The 23,364-nt window shown below is 42.5% G+C and overlaps 2 protein-coding genes across 6 annotated transcripts in view; both read left to right on the top strand.

Moving 5' to 3' along the window:
- Positions 1-4,422, top strand: part of ACSL4 (acyl-CoA synthetase long chain family member 4) — an 82,873-nt gene extending 78,451 nt beyond the window's left edge. For all 5 annotated transcript variants that reach the window (XM_082608953.1, XM_082608955.1, XM_082608954.1 and 2 more), the window contains one exon: positions 1,569-4,422. In XM_082608953.1, the coding sequence (XP_082465079.1) occupies positions 1,569-1,726 (158 nt within the window). In that variant the 3' untranslated portion in view covers positions 1,727-4,422. The remainder of the gene's footprint in view (positions 1-1,568) is intronic.
- Positions 4,423-20,215: 15,793 nt separating this feature from the next.
- Positions 20,216-20,653, top strand: KCNE5 (potassium voltage-gated channel subfamily E regulatory subunit 5; the record flags this gene model as incomplete). The annotated part of the gene is made up of 1 exon (XM_082609428.1): positions 20,216-20,653. The coding sequence occupies one exon, from the start codon at positions 20,216-20,218 to the stop codon at positions 20,651-20,653; it is 438 nt and encodes a 145-aa protein (XP_082465554.1).
- Between the last annotated feature and the right edge of the window lie 2,711 nt (positions 20,654-23,364).

Below are 23,364 nucleotides of genomic sequence, written 5' to 3'. Positions count from 1 at the left end.
TAGGAGTTTCCAAAACTATGAAACCTCTAATGCAGCATTAAAAAAAATGCTTAATTTGCTTGTGTGCAATTGAAATAACGTGCCTGCTTTGTCCCATTGTTGTCAGTGTTTCTGGAATACGACCTATGTAAGTAGGTAAAATAATATGAAATAAAAGGTTTTGGAGCCAGATCAATATTTGAGAATTTAACTATTCCCTTGAGATCCAAATATGACCTTATTTCAGGCACCTCTGTATAACTGAGCTATAATCTATCATCAGAGTAGATATGGTTAATTTGAACAAGTTTTATATTCCTTTATTACCTTTTTAGGCATTACTTTTAGGAAGTTGGTTCTAAGTAATTTGAAAGATTACTTTTCACACTCAGCTTTATATTTTTCTCAAATGAGAAACTTGCTAATTCACCCAAGCTTTCGTAAAACTCAGACTAGCATTAGAATAAAAACTTCATTGAATTTGAGTTCTTTGTGCTTATCACTGAAACCAAGTTGTTTCTCAAGTTACCTAGGCTGTTTAGCAGTAGTTTTAAAACATGCAGATGTTTGCTTCTTTGAAATTGCTATTTTAAATAATTACATATAAAATAAAGCTCATCTGTAGATTAACATTACTGTTAGTAGGGCTTCAGAATTTTAAGGATGACCTTGTATTAATAATAAGTAACTTCACTGAATATAATTTATTGAATTTAAAATTATTGAGTACTGTATGGATTGCTTCTATGTCCTTATTTTCACCATTTTCTTACATTTCTTTCGACATGTGTTGTGTTGTCTAACTCAAATCCAATATGTGCTGCATCAATTCTTATATCATTTAAGAGTATGAAACTCACAACCCCCCTTTTGATTCTTATTTGAATTACAATAAAGTTTATGAAGAACAGTTGTCTAGAGGCTAATTTTCTGTAGAATGAATGAATACATATGTATGTTTCTTGAGGGCTCAGTGTAGCATATAGATGGCAGTGAACAGAACAAAGCCCCTGCTTTCATGGAGCTTACATTCTAGTAGGTGACATAAATATATAATATATGGGGTGGTGATAAGTATTTTGAAGAAGACATAGCATAAGAGGATACAGAGAGACAAAGGGACTTCTATTTTGTTAGGATTGGTCAAGGGAGTCCTCTCTGAGGCGGTGGCATTTGAACAGACACGTGGATGAGGTAGGGAGGTGAGCCATGCAACTACAGCAGGGAAGGCCATCCCAGGCAGAAGGTGCAACAGATAGAAAGACTCTGAAGAGGAGGGTGTCTACATATATATTAGGGAAAAAAAAGCATAGTCCAAAACCATCCAACTGAAACAACTGATGTGTACTTTGATAAATATAAAATGAAATTGTAAGGTGTTGGTATCATTAATTAACTATAACATACCATTAAGTTTGTCTCATCACCTGCATCATCTAGGTGAATCCTGCAAAATTCATGTTTTATTGTTTCCCTCTCTCCCACTCACCCCCATTTTCCCAACCCTTGTCACTCTTCCCCCTTCTTTCCCCTCTCTCCCGCTCTTTCCCTCTTTCTCTCTCTTTCCTACCCCCCCTTTCTCATTTCAGTGAAATTGGAGCGATTTGAAACTCCAATCAAGGTTCGCTTAAGCCCGGAGCCCTGGACCCCTGAAACTGGTTTGGTCACTGATGCTTTCAAACTGAAAAGGAAGGAACTGAAGAACCATTACCTCAAAGACATTGAGCGAATGTATGGGGGCAAATAAAATGCTGCTCTCTTACTTACAGTTGTGCAGGAGGCTGCCTGGTGGTTTTTCATTTCTGGAGTTTTCAGCCTTGTTGAGCTGTCTGTTAGAATGTAAAATGTATCATTCTAAAAACATGGTAATAAAAAAACAAAACCCAAAGTGATTAAAATAGTTGTTGAGTCTACTTTGACTTAGTTTTGCATAGTTCTAGTGAAGCTGAAACTGAAAAGTTATTTCCCTGTAGCTGTGTTATTAATTTTAGAGCAAAATTTCTGTTTTGAAAAATTAGCCTAAGATATACTTGTTTCATTAAAGAAAAAATATTTAATATTGAACAAAATAAGTTGGAACTGGAGTAGAATGTAGTTTGAGGAAATTTGCAACTTCCAATGTCTATTGTCTTCCTAGTTCAGAAGATGCTCAAATATTAAGCATGACCAAAAAATATATTAACACTACTCAAAGCAGAAGTGCTGCAGGGCTTTAAAATTCTCTTCCAACCATTTGTCTTGAATCATGATATGATATACAGAATCAAATAATACCTTGGAAACCATTTTAGCATTCATAATTGTTATGTAGGTTACGCATAGAATCATTATAATATTGTGAATAATTACAGTGCCTGAAGTAAGAATAAAACAATATAAACGCACCAAAAAATATCTAGTAATATATTTAAAGGGAAATTCAACGTGCTTTTTTGAAACTTGGAGATGTAAAATCAGTAACTGTAATTATTTGAATAACTTAAGAGTAAAAGTACATCTTAAAAAATGCTGAACATTGCATTTCTGTTTGCTCAAAATAAGACAAACCAAGAGTTAAAATAATAGAAAGTTAACCAAATTTTAACAGGAAGCATTTTCTCTGTTAGAAAAGGTGATGAAATTGTAAGTATTTAGAATTCTAACCCTTGCACAGCACTGAACCTGGGAGAGGATTTAGACTTTGAACTTATCTTTGATAACAGGGATTGATTTTAAACTGTATTAAATCACACTTGTAATTTAAGGTCTGTTTGCTGTTGCTGATTTGATTCTTGATCAATTATTTGTATTACCAAAAGCCTTTCATTTTGCTTTAATTTTAGCAAAAGTGGGGTATGATGAATGACTTCCCTACTATCTTGTTTTAATCTATGAATGATTAATTAACTTGGATGAATTTTGGGAACTTAAAGGGAAGAACACACTGTTACCACTTTTTTTCTGTTTGAGAAGAGTTCAGAAACTGGAAATGCTGGATTTGGGAGAAGGGAAGTTACTCACTAAGGGACTGATACTTGTGCAGTAACTTGGTATGTGGGCTTCTTTTTGAATCTTTAATTAAAATCTGGGATTATATATCCCTGATAGGTATTCACACTTGAACCATAGTTACTGTAAAAAAAAAAAACAAAAATTCTTAATACTGTTATTCTTTGCACTTTTTTCTTAATCATTTTATATATATATATACCTATATATATATATGTTGCTTACATTGCTTTGTACAGATGTGGGCCACTACTGCAACAAAACACATTCTGTTTGCTCTAGAATATTTATAAAGAAAATATTTAAATGTTATGTATATGGTGGTAAAAAGGAAAAATCATCTGGTGTTATTATAAGCAAGAATGGAGGTTTTTGTAAAGAATGTTCAGTGTTCTGCAATGTAAAATTTGAAGCAAGGTCTCCCTGAGTTATGTGTATGTGAGTATTCTCATTCTTCCCAACTTGCCTTCTAAGAGTGAAAAATCATTCTTACCAAGTAGACTACTATTCAGCTTCCACTGTTCCTGGCCCACTCTTGATCCTCTAAGGATGATGTTCTTAGACTTTTTCTGTATGTGAGTCCCCTCCTTTTGGAATGGTGATTTTAAATGTGTGAGTGCATGCGTACTCAGATATTTGAACCCTCACCCGCTCCCATCTCCCAAAAGCTAGAACACTGCCAACTAATCTGTTGTATGGGTCCTTTAGAAACGCATAATTAACACTTAAGGTTGGGTGCTGCTAATTCTTTGCGAAAATCCAAATATTGTTAACGGACCAGGGAGATGCCACTACCCCCTGATTTTTCCTCAACAAATATACGTGTTTATGTAAACAGATCTTTCCATATTCATAGTGACTTTTCAAGTATTTGAGCGTAAAGATTTTGATCCTACATTTTTATACCTGTTTAAATTGTTCACTGTTATTATTACATGTCAGCCATCAAATAAAGTTGTACTTAAAAAAATTCCTGCAATTATGTACATTTCTAAGACGAACACTTGTGACTTTTGCTTTAATTACATGAAAGTACCTTGCCTCCTTGATATTTGATATTCGTATTGATTTTTTTTTCTGGAATGGAAGTATAATTGTGTCACTTTTTGGAACTGAGATACACATGAATGATTCAAAAAGTCAGAAGTTAAGGAGAATAATGTTTCTTTGGTCATAAAGACTGATTAATAATCCTTGCCTATATTTTCCTGAAGCATGTGACAGATGTTTCTGGAGTAACAAGATGAGAACAGATTAAAGATTGTGTGGTATTTGGGATTTGGAGAGAAATATTTTAATTTTCAAATGTAGTTACAAATTAGAATGTATTCATATTTCTACTTTCTCTTAAAATGCACGATTGCAGGATTGTTTCTTAGGTTTTCATGTTTTCCTTGATGAAAAGCTCCATTTGTTCTGGTTTTTAAGTTTGCACTCGAATCTTAAGAAATAAATTCACCCACATTATCAAGCCAATTTGTGCTTAATTATGCATCAAGATAAAATCTGCAAGTTTGAAGAATACCAGCCAAACTTTTAAACACATATTTCAGAAGTACTCCTCTCTAGGTTTATAGAATTGCATTAAGCAGATAACCTGGGTTGTATAAATCATATCCATTAGTTTGGAGGATTTGAACCCAAAGCTGTTAACTTTCGTACAGTTAATAGAGTAGAATCCCTTTGCAGCACTGATACTGTGGGACAAAACATAGTCATGTTGTGTGGATTATTAGTACGTGCTAATAAATGGTAACTGTTACCTTTAGGCTAATTAAACTTTAGGGAGAAATTAATTTATCTGAGTTATACGAGGGTATATGTAAAATGGTATTAGAGCTGTGGAACCATTGCCTCAATTTATTTCCTGTCTTTGCCACTCACTCGCTGTGTGACTTTGGGCAAGTTCATTAACATCCCTCCACTATGTTTCTCCTTCCCGAAAAATGGGGCTGATTGATAAAATAGGATCTACTTCAGAGGATGGTTGTGAGGGTAAAAATGAGTTAATCCATATAAAGTGTTTAAAACATAGTAAACATATGTTAGCTGTTATCATTATCATTGTATCCAGGTAACATTCATGAGTCAAGTTATTTAACATATTGGTTCGCACCTCAGGGCCTTAAAGGACTGCTTGCCCCTGAAGACTTTGAAGAAAAACTTCTGGATTTAGAGGTGAGGAGACCTGGGCTCTTTGTATCACTAGTTTTGTAGCCTGGACAAATCTCAAAATACCCTCCTTAGCTTTAGTTTCTTCCTGTATCAAAGAAAGAGAGAGACAGAGACAGAGACAGAGACAGAGACACTGGACTTCAAAAAAAGATGCTTTGTAAAAAGGGAAAGATGAATGAGAGAAGAAATAGGGAGTGTAATTGTCCCTAAGGCCCATCACATCTAGCTTTCATATTGTGATTTTGCTGTCCCAAGGTGATTTTTTGTTTTTTAATGATACCCTAGGTCCCAAGTTTCCTATAGGGATATTAGGCTGTGGCTGATGCCATCACAAGAAGTGAGGATTCTACTAGGTACAAGGAATTTCTGTTACTCTCATGTTCTCTCTCTTTAAAAATCAGAGTTGTGCACATATAATTTAAAGCAGTGCTTTCATTTTTTTTACTGTGATCCACGATGCTTTGCACACATGCTTATGTGTATATAAAACAATATTTTATGTGAAATGTTTATGTGAAAACATGAACAATGTTTATGTGATAAAACAATACTAATGAGACTTTCTATTTCATTTATTTAAATGTTGGTTGTCACCCTCTAAACTGATTTCATGACCCCGCAAGATAGTGCTGTCCGATGGAACTCCTGTGAGGTTGGAGATGTTCCATATCTGTGCTATCCATTATAGTACCACTAGTCACGTGTGGCCATTGAACATTTGAGATGTAGTTAGTGTGACTGAGGAACTGAATTTTTAATTTCATTTCCATGTTGGACAGCACGGCTTTAGAGGGTCTGCAAGCCACAGTTTGGAAAGCACAGGTTGAAAGCCATCCTATGATGTCCATGAAAGAAAGCTATCCCCTGCCATCATACTCCCACCTCCTCTACCTCAGTGGCAACCACACTCTTAGACCTCCCAGTCAGTACTAGTACTCTCTTCTTAAATGAGAAGGCAAGGAATACCAAACCTTGGAAGACTAGAGATAAAAGCAAGGAGAAAAAAGCAAATTGGAGTAAATTGGTTCTGCAGGGTAAATAAAGCTTTAAAAAAACGTTTAAAACTACCATTAAATGAGAAGGCTGCAAAAAAGGACTATATAGAAAACAAAAAAGAATAAAAACATCTCTTAGAAATTATAAACATGATGGCTGAAATGAAAATTTCAAGAGAAAGGTTGAAATAGCCAGTAGAGGAAATCTCTCAGGAAGTAGAACTTTTGGAGGGGCCAAATGTTTTTTATTGTGGTAAAATATATATAATAAAGTTTGCCATTTTAGCCATTTTTGAGTGTACAGTTAGGTGACAATTATATTCACGATTTTGTACAACCATCACCACTATCTAATTCCAAACAGTATTTTTTAAAGATGAAAAATAGGAACAAAAAGATAAGAATATTAATGGATCGGCCCAAGTGATTCCTCATTTGAATAACAAGTTCTAGAGAGAGAGAACAACAAAAAAAAGGGATTACAAGAATTCAAGAAAATTTCCCAGAACAGTGTGGGTGGGGCTTGTTAAAAAAGCTTTGCTATAATTTGATCCCATGTCAGCAGTATTCATAATGACCCACAAATTCTAAACAACTCTAATGTCCATCAACAGGAGAATGGACAAATTATGGTATATCCATACAAGGAAATGCTACATAGCAAGTAAAAAGAGTAAACTACTGCTACATGCAAAGACATGGATAAATTATGTTCACAGATAATTATGATGTACGAAAGAAGCTATTCACAGTACATTATGATTGTATTTATATGAAGTTCGAGAATAGGCACAACAGACCTATGGTGATAAAATCCAGGATAATGGTTTTCTCTGAAGAGAGTGGTATTGCCTGGAAACGGGCATGAGGGAATCTTCTGGCATGCTGAAAATGTCCCATATCTTGTTTACATGAGCATCCTGGGTAGGTAGGATCAGACATATCTGGCATGAGCAGGTAAGATTGATAATATGGAGGAGAAGTTGAAAGTTGGGTGTATTTGGGTGTGTTGGAGGAGAAGAGGATGAACCAATTGGGTTCATCATATTCTGTCCAGCATGTACTAATCATCAAACTGATCAGTCTTTGGAACAAGTGTGTTTAATTAAGGGTGTGGGAGAACCTGAAAGGTTCATCTGATGAGAAGCATTTTTGTGGGCTTGATTGGGAGGAAGTAGACCTAGGCAGCTGTGAAGTAAGGGACACAGATAACTTGGGTGAACTTAAAATACCTGAAGTATGTCAGTATATTTCAGTGTTTGCACCCACTTTCAGTCTCAGTTGGGCTTAGTTTTTGAGAGACATGACATCATGTGCCTAAAGTTCATTTCTTACTCTCTTCCCGCTATTACCACCCTAGGTCAGACCTTCACCCCTTTTCACCTAGAAGAGCTATACTGACCTCCTAACTAGTTTCTTGGCAAGTCTTTTCTTTCCATCACTGTCAGTATACTCAGTATACTCCATTTTGTATAGAGATCTGCCAAACTTACCTTCTTAAAATACCACCTTGTTGATGCTGTTCTTATTCAAATCAAAATGTCAGCTTGGTATTCAAGTCCCTGAATCAGAAGATCTCTCTTTACCTGTCTAACCTTAACTCCATTCTCTTTTACTTCTGTGTTCTCCAATCTGCCAAGCACATCCCTCCAAGTTGTTCTTCACCCTGGCTGCACTTAGGAATCACATGGGAGTTTAACAGCAATAACAACGCCCAAAACCCAAACAAACAAAAAACAGTACCTGTGCCTCGTCCTCTCTCACTGGCCAACAGTCACCTGTTTGCTGGATCTGTAAATTCCTCTATTAACACCTGTCCTTAGGATTAAATTACAAAATAATTCACAGAAGAGAGGGCAGTTTTCACAGGTTACCAAGGAAGGAGGCTCCTGGTTAACTGTTGGCTCCCCTAACCCTCTCCTGTTGATATGGGATTGATTTTTCTTTTGTGTTGATAGATTAGCTATTTCCTTTGACACTTGAAAACCTGAGAGATTCTGAGAGAATGAGATCTAGAACCAGTTTATTTCTTAGAAGACACTCCTAAGCGTATCAAGAATCAGAAATGGGCTCTAGTGTTGGGACCGCTTGGAAGTGCTAAACATCAACTTTACCTAGTTCATATCTTTGCCTTGGGGCTGTGAGAAATCAATAATAAAAAAAAAGTCAAGAGACTCCTAGGGACAAGGGAAAAGAAGAGAGAATATGTTGACCCATCCATATATCTCTTCAGAGTGACTTTTGAAGCAGAATTATGAAAATGATTCTTTTGAAGTCAGGTATTTCTTCTTGTGCCCAGCTTTTTCTAGCTCGTAGAGTTATAAGAAGCTCAGAACAAGATATATATATATATATATATATATATATATATATATATATATATATGTATATATTCCAGACATGTCCACACATATTTTCTTCTTTATGGTCAACAGCTCTACCTTAGCTGTATCTTTGACATTCCTTAGGATAAGGCATTCCAATGCCCACGTTCAGTTTGGGATGGTGAATTGTATGCATCAGTATAGGAAAGTAGCAATGTAGCTCCCCAAGAGTGGGAGAGAGACGGGGCCAGAGAGGGAAATCAGGAAGGTTTCCTGCCTAGTGACTGAATCACGAACTATTTGAGCAAGCAATGCACAGAGATGAGTTAAAATTTGTCAGATTTGCCCCCCAGCCTTCCTGGAGTTTGCATCATTTCTAAACTGGATCTGCATTTCATTAGCCATCAGGATTCTTGATGGTGAGAGAATTAACCTTTCTCAGGGAGTCCCAGTGAAGGAAAAGATGTGGACTCTTCTGTTTCATTTCAGCAGGAGTCTTTGTTTTCTCTGCAAGACGCCCCTTTGGCTCTCTTTGCTTGTGAATTCTTTCCTTTTGCTCATGATATAAACAATAGCTCTCTCGACCCCATCTCCTGGGGTTGTGGGATATCTTGGTTGGCCTTTGGTTGTGCTCAGAGAAGAAAAACTCCAAACTGGCCTGGAGCTGGATGATCTCATTCTCTTACAGCTTTTGGATTTTCTCTCTGAAGTTTTAAAAGGTGTCTTGGGCACTGAACTTTTCTTAGATAGCCAAGCCATTTCCACTTGAAGGCCCTCTTAAGTTCCAATAAGATTTCTTTGTCTTGAAACATATCACTTAAGAAGTACTTCTGAGCCCTCTCATGTGCAGTGTTGCTATAGAGGAGACAAAAGATGGTCTTATGCTCTCAGCATACAATGTCAGACTATGGGGGTGAATTAGAAGCTGAACTGTGAGCTGAAGACTCTAAATATGTAGGAATTTGGAAAAGACAGAGATCCTTTTAGGCTTCAGTTGTCTGGGAAGGCTTCCTTGGAGCCTCCAGTCCGAGCCTAATGCTGAAGAGGCAAGAGTGACTCTTACCAACTTCTAGCTAATAACAAAGAGTGTGTATTCATCTGCAGCAGCATCCCTTCTGTGCCCATCAGCCTGCAAGGACAAAGTGGGGTGAGAGCAACAGCAATGCCATGGGCCATAGCTTGAGATTCTCAACCAGAGATCCCCCGAGATGCTAGGTGTGCCTGAGGTATTGATGCCCTCTGCCCTTGGAGTGGCCAGAGCTCCCTGGCAGGCTGCTTTCTTATCCATTTATCCTAGGGGGTCATATATGTTATCTATGTGTGCTATGTGGTGAAAACAATTGGAAAGCACTATTCTAGATATATCCCTCGTCTGAGAAAACCCTGGTAACACATGGTCACAGTGCTTTGTTTTCATGTCTGTAGTTTCAGACAGACTGTCAGCTCTGGGAAGGTAGACAGATTGTGTCTGTCTTGTTCACTGCTACACCTCTAGCGCCTGCCACTGTGCCTGGCACGTAGTACATTCTCAGAAATATTTCATGCAAGTCAAAACCACAATGAGCTACTACCTCACACTTGTTAGGATGGCTATTATCAAGAAGACAAGAAATAACAAGTGCTGGAGAGGGTGTGGAGAAAAGGGAACCCTCATGCACTGTTGGGTGGGAATGTTAATTGGTGCAGCCGCTGTGGAAAACAGTATGGGGGTTCCTCAAAAAATTAAAAATAGAAATACCATGCGATCAAGCAATTCCACTTCTGGGTGTTTATCTGAAGAAAATGAAAACATTGACTTGAAAAGATATATGCTTCCCCATGTTCACTGCAGTATTATTTACAATAACCAAGATATGGAAACAATCTAAATGTCCATTAATGGATGAATGAATAAGGAAAACGTGGTGTATATATACAATGGAATAGGTGAAATAAGTCAGACAGAGAAAGACAAATACCGCATGATCTCACTTATATGTGGAATCTAACATAAAAAAAAAGCAAGCTCATAGATACAGAAAACATTGGTAGTTGCTGGGAGGTGTGTGGGATAAAAGGGTGAAGGGGGTCAAAAGTACAAACTTCCAGTTATAAAATAAATAAGTCCTGGGCATGTAATGTACAGCATGGTGACTATAGTTAATAACACTGTACTGCATATTTGTAAGTTGCTAAGGGAGTAGATCTTAAAAGTTCTCATCACAAGAAAAAAATTTGTAACTCTGTATGGTGACAGATGTTAACTAGCCTTATTCTGGCGATCATTTCACAATATATACAAATATCGAAGCATTATGTTGTACACTTATAACTAATTAATGTTATAGGTCAATTATACCTTAATTAAAAAAAGAAAATATTTCATGAATGAATGAACAAATGAGAAAGTCTAGACCTTGAAGGATGAGTAAAACGTGGACAATGTGGAAGGGTTAAGTGCTGGCAGGGAAAAACAGTATGAACAGAATCAGATGTGGTCATGGTGTGTGCCAGGCAAAATTTTGAGAGCAGCTGAGGGGCCCAGAATTATTCATGTTTTGAGGCAGTGGGAAATGAGCAGGCTCCATCGTGTTTATTGAACATAATATTGGATGAATAAAGAGCCACTGAAGCATTATTACCCCCAAACAAAGTCAAAATTAAAACAAACACGTGGTAGTTGACACAACTGGTCTTGATTTTTCTCTTAGCATCTAATTTCAAGTCAAGCTTTGCCTACCCACTGTGGGAACCAATTTCTCACTTGGTCTGGGTCCCGATTCCAATAATTCCTAAATGTTCCCACATCATCTTCCAGCTCAGAGGCCCTCACTGAAACCCCTGGCACCCCCGAGGCAAGGATGCCTGTGCCATCCCTCGTGATGCAGGGGTGAGGGGAGGTGAACGCTGTTGTTTTCCTTATTCATACGTTGCAGATATTGCTTTCCACGTGGAGAAAGGGTCCGGATGGCTACTTCCTATTCAAAACATCTCAGATGTCACATCCACGGAGACGTCTTCTCTGAGCTCTCCAAGGTTGAGTTAAATGCCTCTTTTCTGGGCCTCACAGCACCGTACGCTTATTGTTAATAATTAAGTAACCACAGCTGACATTTTTGAACATTTAATATGTTCAAGGCACTATGCTAAGTGCTTTCCCAGAATTATCTTATTCAGTCCTTGCCACAAAATCCTACAGTGAGCGCTTTCTATTATTATTTCCATTTTACAGAAGAGGAAACCGGAGCACAGAGAAGTTAAGTGACGTTGCTCAAGGTAACACAGCTGCTAGGTAGCCAAGCCAGAACGAAAATGCAGGTTTGTCTTATTTGCCTCTAATAAGGCCTTGACCACATGGCGTTGTAAGGGTCTGGGTAGCCCCCCGCCACCGCTAGAGTTTTAGCTCCATTACGTCATTAAGCAAGTCTCATCTGGATCCCCGGCTCCTAACGCAGGGCGTGGCACAGAAGAGGGCAACAAACTTGTGAGCAGAAAAACGAAGAAAAACAAAAACGCAAGGCTTCCACCAGATGGCGATGTGGGAGTCCAAGAGAAAAGTGCCCTCTGGCTTCCCATTCCTTTCCCACAGAATACCCCAAGTCTTCACATTGTTTTCCAGAGAAGACTCAGTGGGCGGGAGAAACATTTTTAAAAATTAATTAATTTATTTATATATGGCTGTGTTGGGTCTTCGTTTCTGTGCGAGGGCTTTCTCTAGTTGCGGCGAGCGGGGGCCACTCTTCATCGCGGTGCGCGGGCCTCTCGCTATCGCGGCCTCTCTTGTTGCGGAGCACAGGCTCCAGACGCGCAGGCTCAGTAGTTGTGGCTCACGGGCCTAGTTGCTCCGCGGCATGTGGGATTTTCCCAGACCAGGGCGCGAACCCGCGTCTCCTTCATTGGCAGGCAGACTCCCAACCACTGCGCCACCAGGGAAGCCCCGGGAGAAACATTTTTCATGATAATGTTTAGGTATGAATTGACACAAATTTGACAATTTAATATATGACCTTATGTTTTGGCCCCAAAGGGAAGATTGACCTTACTCCACCCTCCTAGATTCACGCGCTTCTTTCAAAGATCTCAAAGTGGTTTTCAGACTCTTTTCATACACTAAAAAGCTAGAGATAAAATCTGAATTGCCCAAAGCATTGAAGGAGGCTGTGCACTGGAGTGGAAAGATTTCCTGACTGGGAGGCAGGAGACTTGGATTCTGATGGCTCTGCCATTAACTAATAGGGGACTTCAGGCAAGTCCTTTCTCCTCTCTGGATCTTCGTATCCTCAGCTGAAAAATAAGGGGGTTAGATGAGGGAACACAGAGCTTTTTTTTTTCCTGCTAGCCTCTGGACAAAGGACCTTAGGCAGCAGCATTATAACATGATGGTAAATAGATTACGGACTCTGGTTCAAGTCTCGGCCACCTACAAGCTATGTGACTTTGAGCAAGTTAACCTCTCTGGGCCTCAGTTTCCTCATCTGTATAATGGGGTTCCTGTAAGGATTAAGTGAGATAATGCATATAAAGTGCTTAACACAATGCTCGGCACACATAAGCTTTCAGGAAAAGCTATTATCTCATAGAGTTGATTCACATTTTAGCAACTCCATCTAGAGTTTGGCTGTACATTTAGTAGTCAGGAAAATGGGGGGGAGCTTTAAGTAATAAACCACAAACAATCAGGGTTGGCCCTATCATAAGAGTAAATGCATGTCATGTGTACAAGACAAAGTTAAGTGTGCGATTGAAGCAAAGAGCTGCAAAAGTAACCACAAACAATTGGAATCCTCATACATTACTGGTGGGAGTATAGAAAAATACAACCACTTTGGGAAAAGGTCTGGCAGTTTCTTATAAAGCTAAACTACATCTTCCCTGTGACCCAGCATTTCTCCTCCTAGATATTTACCCAAGAAAAAGGAAAACATATGTTTACAAAAAGATTTGTTTGAGAACATTCATAGCAACTTTACTTTTAATAGACAGAAACTGGAAACAACCCAAGTGTCCATCAGTAGGAGAATGGATAATGGATAAATGGATAATCAATAAACAAACTGTGGTATTGTCATACAATGGACTACTACTCAGCAGTAAAAAGGAACAAACTACAGGTACATGCAACAACGCGGATGATTCTCAAAAACATCAGCCTGAGTAAAAGAAGTCTTATACAAAAGACTTCATACTATATGATTTCATATATATGAAGTTCTGTAACAGGCAAAACTAATCAATGATGGAAAAAAATCAAAGCAGTGGTTGCCTCTAGGGGTGAAGGGAGGGGATCGCCTAGGAAGTGGCAAGAGGAAACTTTCTTGAGTGGTGGTAACGTTCTACATCTTAGTAGGGGGCTAAGTTACGCAGTTACCTTTGTCAAAACTCAGCAAATATACAACTAATGTTTGTGTATTTCATCAAACATATATGTTACTTCAAAAGGAAAACAAAAGAATAATAAACAAATATTGAACTCTAGTTAAGGATGGGTATGTGGAAGGTGCTTACGGGTGAAGTGTACTGATGTCTGCAACTTCAAAAAGAAAAGACACTGGATAGACAGACAGATAGATAGGTGAGGGATGGATAAAGCCAGTATCGGAAAACATTAGCAGTAGAATCTGGCTAGTAACAAGGCACCACTGGAAAATTCTTTCAACTCCGCTGTATGTTTGAAATTTGCATAATTTTTTGGAAAAAATGTATCCACAAAGTTCCATATCCTGAATGGAGCCAATTTTTTTTTCAAACTTAAAAGCCTTCGTTGGAGGAAGGCAGACCTCAAACCCAGGTAAATATTTCCTGATCACCTACTATAATGCCAGGCACTGTTCCAGGCTAGGTGAGGAATACGAAGAGGAAGAATACAGCCCTTGCCCTCAAAAGGATTGTTGGGGCCACCTGACAAGCACACATATCACTGTTATCCTATGCTGTCGAGTTGCTAAGGACAGTGAGATTTCATCTAGTTGAAAGAGTTCTTGAAAGTTCTCCCCACAAAAAAGAAATAATCATTATGTGAAGTGATATAGGCATTAGCTAACGCTACGGTGGTAATCATATTGCAATACACATGTACCAAATCAACACATTTGACACCTCAAATTTACACAGTGTTACATGTCAATTATATCTGAATAAAAAATAATTTGTAAAAAAAAAAGAAAAGGTTTCTGGTATTGGAGACATGTGGGTAGTTATTGCTGCAAGTATGATTGGAAGGCGTCTTCAAGCCAGAGCCCAGAGAGTCTTGAAGTCCACACTAAGGTGATAATTTGTCAATCTGATGGGGCACATTCAAGAATTTTGAGCCAACAAGTGGCATCCTTAGAAAATTGCTGGGAGAAAGGGGCAGCTGCAGTAGATATCATTGCTTTAGAGGAGTCAGCAGGCAAGGGATCTTTTCACGTACCTGCTATGAACAGAGGAAGCAGTGGAGGCATCCACAGGGAGGAAGGGGGTTCAGAAAGACCTGGGACAGCTCTGAAGTCCAAGGAGATGAGACCTTGGTTTCATCTTCTGGGAAACGGGAAGCTATTTGGTCTGTGCCCTTCTCCTACCTCTTTGCCCCATGATGTTGTGCCTCTGCAAGGCTATACTGGTTGTTTACAGCCAGCATCTATTCTGTTTGTTTGCTAGTCCATTCTGATTGGTCAGTGTCCAAGACATAGGGCTGTTAGATAGATTTTTTAAAATTAATTAATTAATTTATTTTTGGCTGCGTTGGGTCTTCGTTGCAGCGCGTGGGCTTTCTCTAGTTGCGGCAAGCGGGGGTTACTCTTTGATGCAGTGCACGGGCTTCTCACTGTGGTGGCTTCTCTTGTTGCGGAGCACGGGCTCTAGGCACGTGGGCTTCAGTAGTTGCGGCACGCTGGCTCAGTAGTTGTGGCTCACGGGCTCAGTAGTTGTGGCGCCCGGGCTTAGTTGCTCTGCAGCATGTGAGATCTTCCTGGACCAGGGCTCGAACCCATGTCCCCCGACCTGGCAGGCAGATTCTTAACCACTGCGTCACCAGGGAACTCCCTGTTAAATAGTTTTAATATCAACCCTACCCACCTCATAGGGTTGCTGTAAGGTTAATTAATAGCACATGCTAGGCATTTGATAAATGAGATCAGGGACTATATTTAATGCTCTAGTATGTGGCCTGATATAGGGTGACCCCAGCACAAGACCCCCAAGAAATCTTTAAGGTAGGCACTCGAAGCCCCTGGGGTGCATTCCAACCCATAAATATCGATCTTTATCAAACCCCACTTCCCCCACCCCAAATATAGCATGTATTCCCATGAAGCAACTGAGAAGCCCCAGTTGGATCCAGGAACGGTCCCATTTATTCTCCTCCCTCTTTTGAATAAAGAGGGATCTTCCTTTTTTGAACAAGGCTTTGGACTCTAGTATTTGGGTCCAGAGTCAAAATTCTGTCCAGGGCTTCCCTGGTGGCGCAGTGGATGAGAGTCCGCCTGCCGATGCAGGGCACATGGGTTCGTGCCCCGGTCCGGGAAGATCCCACATGCCACGGAGTGGCTGGGCCCGTGAGCCATGGCCACTGAGCCTGCGCGTCCAGAGCCTGTGCTCCGCAACGGGAGAGGCCACAACAGTGAGAGGCCCGCGTACCGCAAAAAAAAAAAAAAAAAAAAAAAAAAAAAAATCTCTCCAAATCAGAATTCTCACTGGATTTCATGCCCACTGCTCATCCCACTCCAGATCCTGGCACTCCCTGCTTGTCCCCAGTTCACAAAGAAGTGGCTGTAAGCCATCAAAGCCACAGACAGTTCACCAGTGTGACTTGTTCACTGATGTGTCTCTAGGTCCCAGCACAGTGCCTTGCAAAGTGTAACATGCAACAAGTGTTTGTTGAATAAATGAATGAATGAATGAGTGATTCTTTCTGGGTCTGTAGTTGGTGCTTCACGAAGACTTTTTTCCTCCCCTCCCTCAGAGCCCATTGTGGCTTTGCCAACCTCCTGGACTCCAACAGTGCTTACCATCTGTGCCCGTCATTTGGCAACTAGCCAAACTCAACTCAGTTCAATTCAACCAACTTCCATGGAGCTGCACTATTGGCAGGAAGCATTCACAGTCTCAAGGAATGGTGAAAGCATTTCCTAGCCCATGGCGCCTCAATTGTACTTTTAAAACAACCTTGGCATGGAACAGAACCTTTTCCAAGACTTTTTGAAAGTCTAAATACATGATTATAAATTACTTCCCTTTGTCAACACACTTGATTACCGTTCAGGAAATAAGTGAGTTCTGGACAATAGATCAACAGATGATTATGGGGCAGGTATGGGACAGGTGTAGAGGGGCTGGAAGTCTGGGGAGGAATGAGACTCAGTCCTTGTCTGATGGATTCGGACTTTCATTAAGTGTGGGGAGGAAAAGGGGGTTGGCATCTCAGCCATTCAGGGCTGGGATTGAAGGGATGTCCAGCAGCTCCTTGAGTGAAAAGAAAGCCAGAGTCTCCCACACACACACCTGTTGTTTTTTTCTGAGGGTTGGGCCTTTTTAAATTTTATGACTAGTCTCCATTCCTGTTTCCACCCCCTTCTATACATCTCTTGCTTCCTATGCCAGTCTTCTGTAAATTTCTAATTTGCTTTCTCTCTGGTAATTATTTCTTTTAATGGAATTAGAATTGGCCTTGTATGTGTTCATTAAAACATTATCTTTAAGAGCGAGAACCTGGAAATTAATCAGAAATCTTACAATAAGAGCTAAATTAAATACATAATAGCAGATCCATAGTCTGGAATACTGTATAGGTAGTAAAATGATGTTGTAAAAAATAGTAACTGACATGGGGAAAAATTCCCAATATCTTGTTAAGTGAAAAAATAGGCTACAAAACAATGATGTATAGTGCCTGTGTGTGTGTGTGTGTCCATGTGCAACACATGTGCGCTATTGTTGACTTTTCTTATTGATGTTTTTCTGTGTTTTCCAAATTTTCTGCACTGAATGCTGCAGTCTGAATTGGGGCACTATCAAGAGGGGCGCATTGTAGGGACTCTGAGAGTACAAGTAAGGGGAATCAAGCAAGACTTCCTTTTGTGAGTGTATTTTGAGGAAGGTGAAAGGCATAGAGTATTGGAGAGGAACTCGAGGAATATGCTGTTTTTCAAGTGCAAAGGAAGAAGGTGGTGTCTACGGTGGTGAGGACTTCAGGCCCATCAAAGAAGACTGGGCTCCATTAAAGAAGCAGTGGGGGAGCAACTCTGGGTCTCTGAACACAGGGGTGAGTGGATGGAAGTGGTGTTGGCAGAGGATTATTCCAGCCATAGCAGGGTGGACTGGGTTGTAGGCAGGGTGATCTGCCAGGAGACTCTCAGTTTGCATATTTGACCTGAGGTAACGAGAGCTTGGATTAAGCTTGTGGCAATAAAACCAGAAAGGAAGGAGCGGATGGATTTGAGAGATGTTACCAAGAAAGAATCAGAGCTAGAGATTCAAATTTGGCTAAATATATGCCAGGTGGTAGGTGAAAGCATGTAAGGAGACACTTTCCAAGGAAATGGATGTTAAGAGAGAATAGCTGAGGATTGAGTCTTCAGGAATTCCAACAGTTAGTGGGAGGAGGAAAGAAGACGGGCCAGCAAAGGAGACAGAGAGTGACGCGTCAGAGAGATAAGAAGAGAAACTTGAGAATGCAATGCCATGAGAGCCAAGGGTAGGACAGGAAGGAGTGGGTGGTTGATGGTATCAAATTCATCCTTGAGGTCAAAGATGCAAACTGAGCAGAGACCCTTAAATTTGGCCGAGAGGCCGCTGGTGAACTTACTTACAGAGAGTGGTTTGGGCAGAAAGTGCTGGACTCTAGAAAGTTCCAGGGAAGGGAGTGGTGGGGAAATGGAGGCAGCCCATGTGACAAGAGTCATGTGTTATGACATAGAACAAGGTCAAACTTTATTATTCTAAACCTGTTGCTCAACCATTTGAATCTACTGGCTCATAAGGCTGTTGAAAGTACAATACACGTTTAAATGATTGCTTTTATGCTACAGTGAAGGGGCTTCTTCCTCCCACTGCCCCAAACCGAAAAAAACCCTAGAGATTCTGGGCATGTTTTAACAGATCAGAGGAGTCTTTTAGGTTAACAGTCCTGTCGCTAGGTTGGTACTGCTTTGAGAATTTCCTAGCTGTGTCCTCTGTCGTTAGTCACGCCAACTCACTTGAACAATTCTTCCCTGAGCCCCTCTGAGGTGAGGACATTGAGGCAAGGTGATTAGGAGGGAGCCAGTGGTCAGGGGCATGTGGAATGTCTCTAAGATGTATGTAGAGGCTGTTAAGCAAGGCTCCGTTTGAGACCCTGGATATAGTTTGGTGCCAACCTCACTCCAACACACAGAAGGCTACAGCCTGGAGTGGACAGTGGGCTGAAGGGTGACTGAAGCAGAGGCATCAGAAAACCTTCCTTTTTTAACCCATGGCCCCTGACGATTGAATGGTCCCTGGACCGAATGGTCTTGAACAGGCACCTTGGTTTGCAAGGGATACATAAAGGCATATAGCTTTGTTTCATTCCTTCTATTACTTGGCAATCATATACAACCCGACCCGACCAGTACTACTTCATTTTTTTTTCCTACTCACTGTCTAGAAATCAATCCTTTGAGCACTTTCCCTTTGTGAATCCCAGTCTGTTTCCAGTTTGACATACTATGGATTTATTTCTGTCTTAGTGACTTGTTTTCCCCTAAAGGAAGATACCCTCTGAGAAAAAAATGGCTGCCTCATGAGCCAGCAGGGCCTAGACCTGTTCCCAAGCCCCAGAAAGGCACAGAGCTGAGTATCTGGCTAATTGCTTGTGGAGGTAAGCATATTCTCTAGAACTGGCACTTTTCAGATCCCGTGACGTCTAGGGAGTGTAGCCAAAGGGCTTTTTAAATGTCCTTACTCCTTTTAATGGAAGAACTTGGTTGCATTTCTGGGAAGATGGCTTGCCGCCCACGGGAAACAGGGTCATATCATAGATGGTACACTCATACGCTAAGATGTGGAGGCCCCTCTAAAAATGTGATAGGAAATCAGAGCAGGGGTACTTCCCAGGAGGCTGGTATAATATCAGAAACCTTTTTTGGAAGCCCCGGGCGTCCTACTCCACTTCAGTCACCAAATTTGTCCTGAGCATCTTCTGAATAAGATGCTCACCTCGGTCCAGGGGAAGCAGTGAGGGCTGGAAAGATAGGCCAGGGTTCTTGTCCATGGGAGTAATCACCCGCCCTGAGATGTGGACCCATGGTCTCGGCTGCCACGTTTCGTGAGTGCTGATGGAACCCCGGTGCAGGGCCCGCCTCGTGGGGGCCAGATGCTGTATCTGGGCCAAAGCTGGGCCTGCAGGGCAGGTGGCCAGAACGTGGAAGGAATTCTCTTCAGTAGCCCGGGGTCCACGCTTGGCCCCAGCGAGCCGCCCTGCCAGCCTCTGCTGCCCGGGGCCCCGCGCATTCCGCGCGCCCCCGCCCCCTCCGCCCCTCTCCCGGCCTCGCCCCCTCCCTCGTCCCCTTCTCCTCCCCCCACCAGCTGTCCCCTTTCCCCGGGGCGGCGAGACAGCCGGAGCCTGGGAAGAGGCGGCCTCGGGCCGAGGGGGCGTGGTGGGGAAGGGGAGGAGGCGCCGGGTTGAGGGGATAAGGAGGCCCGGGCGGCGGGGTCCCCCAGCCACTGCGTCGCGCGCCCGGGAGCCGGGTGCAGCCGCCGCCGCTCGCCCGCATCCCCTCGTCCCGGCCCGGGGGCAAGGTCAGCAGCGATCTGGAGCCGCCGTGTCACCCCCCGACAGCTATGAACTGCAGCGAGAGCCAGCGGCTGCGGACCCTGCTGAGCCGCCTGCTGCTCGAGCTGCACCACCGGGGCAACGCCAGCGGCCTGGGCGCCGGCCCCGGCCCGAGCATGGGCATGGGGGTCGTGCCCGACCCCTTCGTGGGCCGCGAGGTGACCAGCGCCAAGGGCAACGACGCCTATCTCTACATCCTGCTCATCATGATCTTCTACGCCTGCCTGGCCGGAGGCCTCATCCTGGCCTACACCCGCTCCCGCAAGCTCGTCGAGGCCAAGGACGAGCCGTCCCAGGCTTGCGCCCAGCACGAGTGGCTCCCGGGAGGTGCCCCGGCCGCCGCCGACGCTGAGACAGCCGCTGGATCGCCCGCCGAGGACCGCTGCCAGCTCGGCCCCGCCGGTCTGCCCGCCCCGGCCCTTGCCCGGGCCGCCGAGGGGGTCTAGAGACGCCGCCCCAGCTCGCTGGCTCGCCCGCGCCCTCCTCAGCTCGCTCATCCCTGGGCGCAGCACCCGCCTGCCTTGCCGCCTTTTCCTCTCCTCCCCTTCCAGGGCTCTCCTCACCTGAGGCCCGGACAACGTTGAGAGGCCAGGAGACCTTGTCTGGAAGGCCCTGGAAGAAGCACCACCCTACCCCCTCCGGGCCAGCCTCTCCCTCCTCTCCCCCCCACCCCTCACCCCACACAACCCACTGCACTAAACTGCCTCTGCTCTCTTGTCTTCAGACGGCCCTGACAGCACGCTCCAGCCCTCTGGGAACTGAATCCAACACATCCAACACTTGGCACTGAACTGAAGCCATGAAGTCTATCCGAACTCTGGGCCGTCTAACTGGCAGCTGTTCCGGGGGCTGCCAGGGACTGCTCACTCTGCAGAGCCAACGGGCTTGCCATCACTGCCAGGCCGGCTGGGGCAGCTCCAGCTTCCTGTTGCCTTAGGGACAGAGACAAAGAAAATGAAGAGAACTCAGACATCTTTTCCCTCCCTCCTCCTTCAGCAGGGAGCTAGCAGGACACTAGGACCAGTCTGTGGCATAGAATGGACTTAATGGGACTGGAGGTGGAGGGGGGCTCAGAGGGTGGGGAAGACCTACTACCCCCAACTGTATGGTTTTCTTGCATCCAGTTGTCGTCCTGAAGGTAACTTGCCTAATTTTGAGTAGCTCTGCCATCTTTTGCCATGGGTAACCATTGCTGGGCGTATCACCCCAATACTTCCCAATGCCTCCTATATTGATTCAGTTGCCATGGCAGCTGTCTGCTTCATCCGTGGAACATGAGGCTCGGTCGTCTCCTGCTCTGTAACCTGGGGAATGTCAGAGGCAGGTAATAAAGGTCGTTTAAACAATAACCTGAGACTCTTTTCTCAAAGATCCCAGCCATGAGACCCAGTACTATATAGAGAAGGAACCCTTTTTGCTTTTGGAAATAATGTTTAGATTGGGGAGTTGGGTTGTTTTGATACCTGTATCTATATATCCAGTTCCAATGCAACAGATATCACTGTGCATGAAGAAAAGTTTTATGTATGGCTAAATGGGTTGTTTTTTCAAGTGTTTCCAAGTTATAACTACTTTCTTACTTCTCCGCTCCTTTTCCCTTCATTCTGAAGCACTTTCAAATATCACAATGCTAAATAAGGATTTCCCACTTACCTCTTGCAGTTTTTCAGGATATACTTTAAATTAAAACAACCTCTCACACCCATCACTATTAGCTATTATCAAAGTTCATTTTTAGAAGCCACCTTCATAACTCTCCCGAAGAAGCGACTTATTAAAAGAGAAAAAGCCACCAAAGAGTGTAAATCTTAAGTCAGAGAGGAGATGCTTGAACTAAGCTGTCTTAATCAATGATGGGTAAGTTTAGAGGTGTATGCTTATTGATTTATTCTCCTTTGAAGGTCATCAGAAACTTGCCTGCTTAGGGCTTAAATGCTTATACCTGATGGTGGCTGTTTGGGCCTCATCAAACACACATAAAATCACCTCTTAGCGTTAAGCCAACTTGCTTCAAGACAACTGGCTTCTCAGTAATAGCAGGACAAAGATATTATGGGTTACTTAAATGCACTGATAATACACAAGCCTCATTCAAGGCATTGGTTTTGACCTTGTAGCCCATATGGTATTTTACTGGAGCTATTAATAAGCTAAATGAACTTACTTTCATTCCCAGGATTCACTCCTTGAAGATATATTGGCCTTACCCCATTGGCTCCTCTCCAGTCCTAGTTCCAGCCCTAAGGTCGACCCCTTTCCTTGCAGGTGGGGGCCAGGGATTGGGCAGTGGTCCAAGATAACGAGACGAAGAGAGGTGATGCTGTGAGAGCCATCTCAGGGCCAGGCAGGGAGGCCTGAGTGGGATGCGGAGGGAGGGCATAGATATCCAGCCATGCCAGGGGCATATGGGGGAGGGCAGGCCTCAGCCTTGTGTTTCAGGTACAACAAGGTCCCTCATTGATCTGGCATAACTGGGGACACGAGGTTGTTTGATAATGAAGCATTCTCACTGCTTTAGGTGTTGAAATTTTGTAAACATCTGTACTATATTTCATAGACACTAAAATATATATATTGCCAAAGAAAGGCAGCTGGGAGCAGTTGGGATAATGCCCATAATAATCATGAACGTGCCAGCTGTGGGAAACAAATCCCACTGCCAAAATATTCCTGCTTTTAAACACATTTTAACCTTTTTATGATGATGACGTTCCTCATTAAGCACATGTCGTGAGAGTAGCCACCGAGATTTCCCAGTGAGAAAAGTGAGCTGGTCTGGGGAGAGCGATTTGCTTGACTGCCAACTTTCCCCAAACACTTTCAGGGTTGCAACTGTGTCCCAGATAATGAAGTTTCCCAGAAGTTTGGACACTCGACTCTCTACCAGCCAGTGCGGGTGTCAACAGCATTGAAGTGATCACACTGTGGTGAGCAAGAGATAGAAGAAAGAAAAACTAGAGGCCTGGCCAGCCTGAAGTTTTAATAATGTGTTGCTGAATAGCGCGAGCTGACAGTACAAACTGGGAAATTTTTAGCCTTCTCCTTCAATGTGATTCTAATCAATTAGAGTGAATTTTTTTCAACTCCCTCCCCCACCAGTCTATTTCTTCTGTGTAAGCAGGTCCCGTTTCAGTTCAGGTTCAGATCTTTGCTCCAT

The sequence above is a fragment of the Mesoplodon mirus genome (assembly GCF_964341445.2).
Source record: "Mesoplodon mirus genome assembly, chromosome: X".
Classification (NCBI taxonomy): Eukaryota; Metazoa; Chordata; class Mammalia; order Artiodactyla; family Ziphiidae; genus Mesoplodon; species Mesoplodon mirus.
The sequence above is the reverse complement of the archived record's forward strand: the minus strand, read 5'-3'. Positions and strand labels throughout refer to the sequence as shown.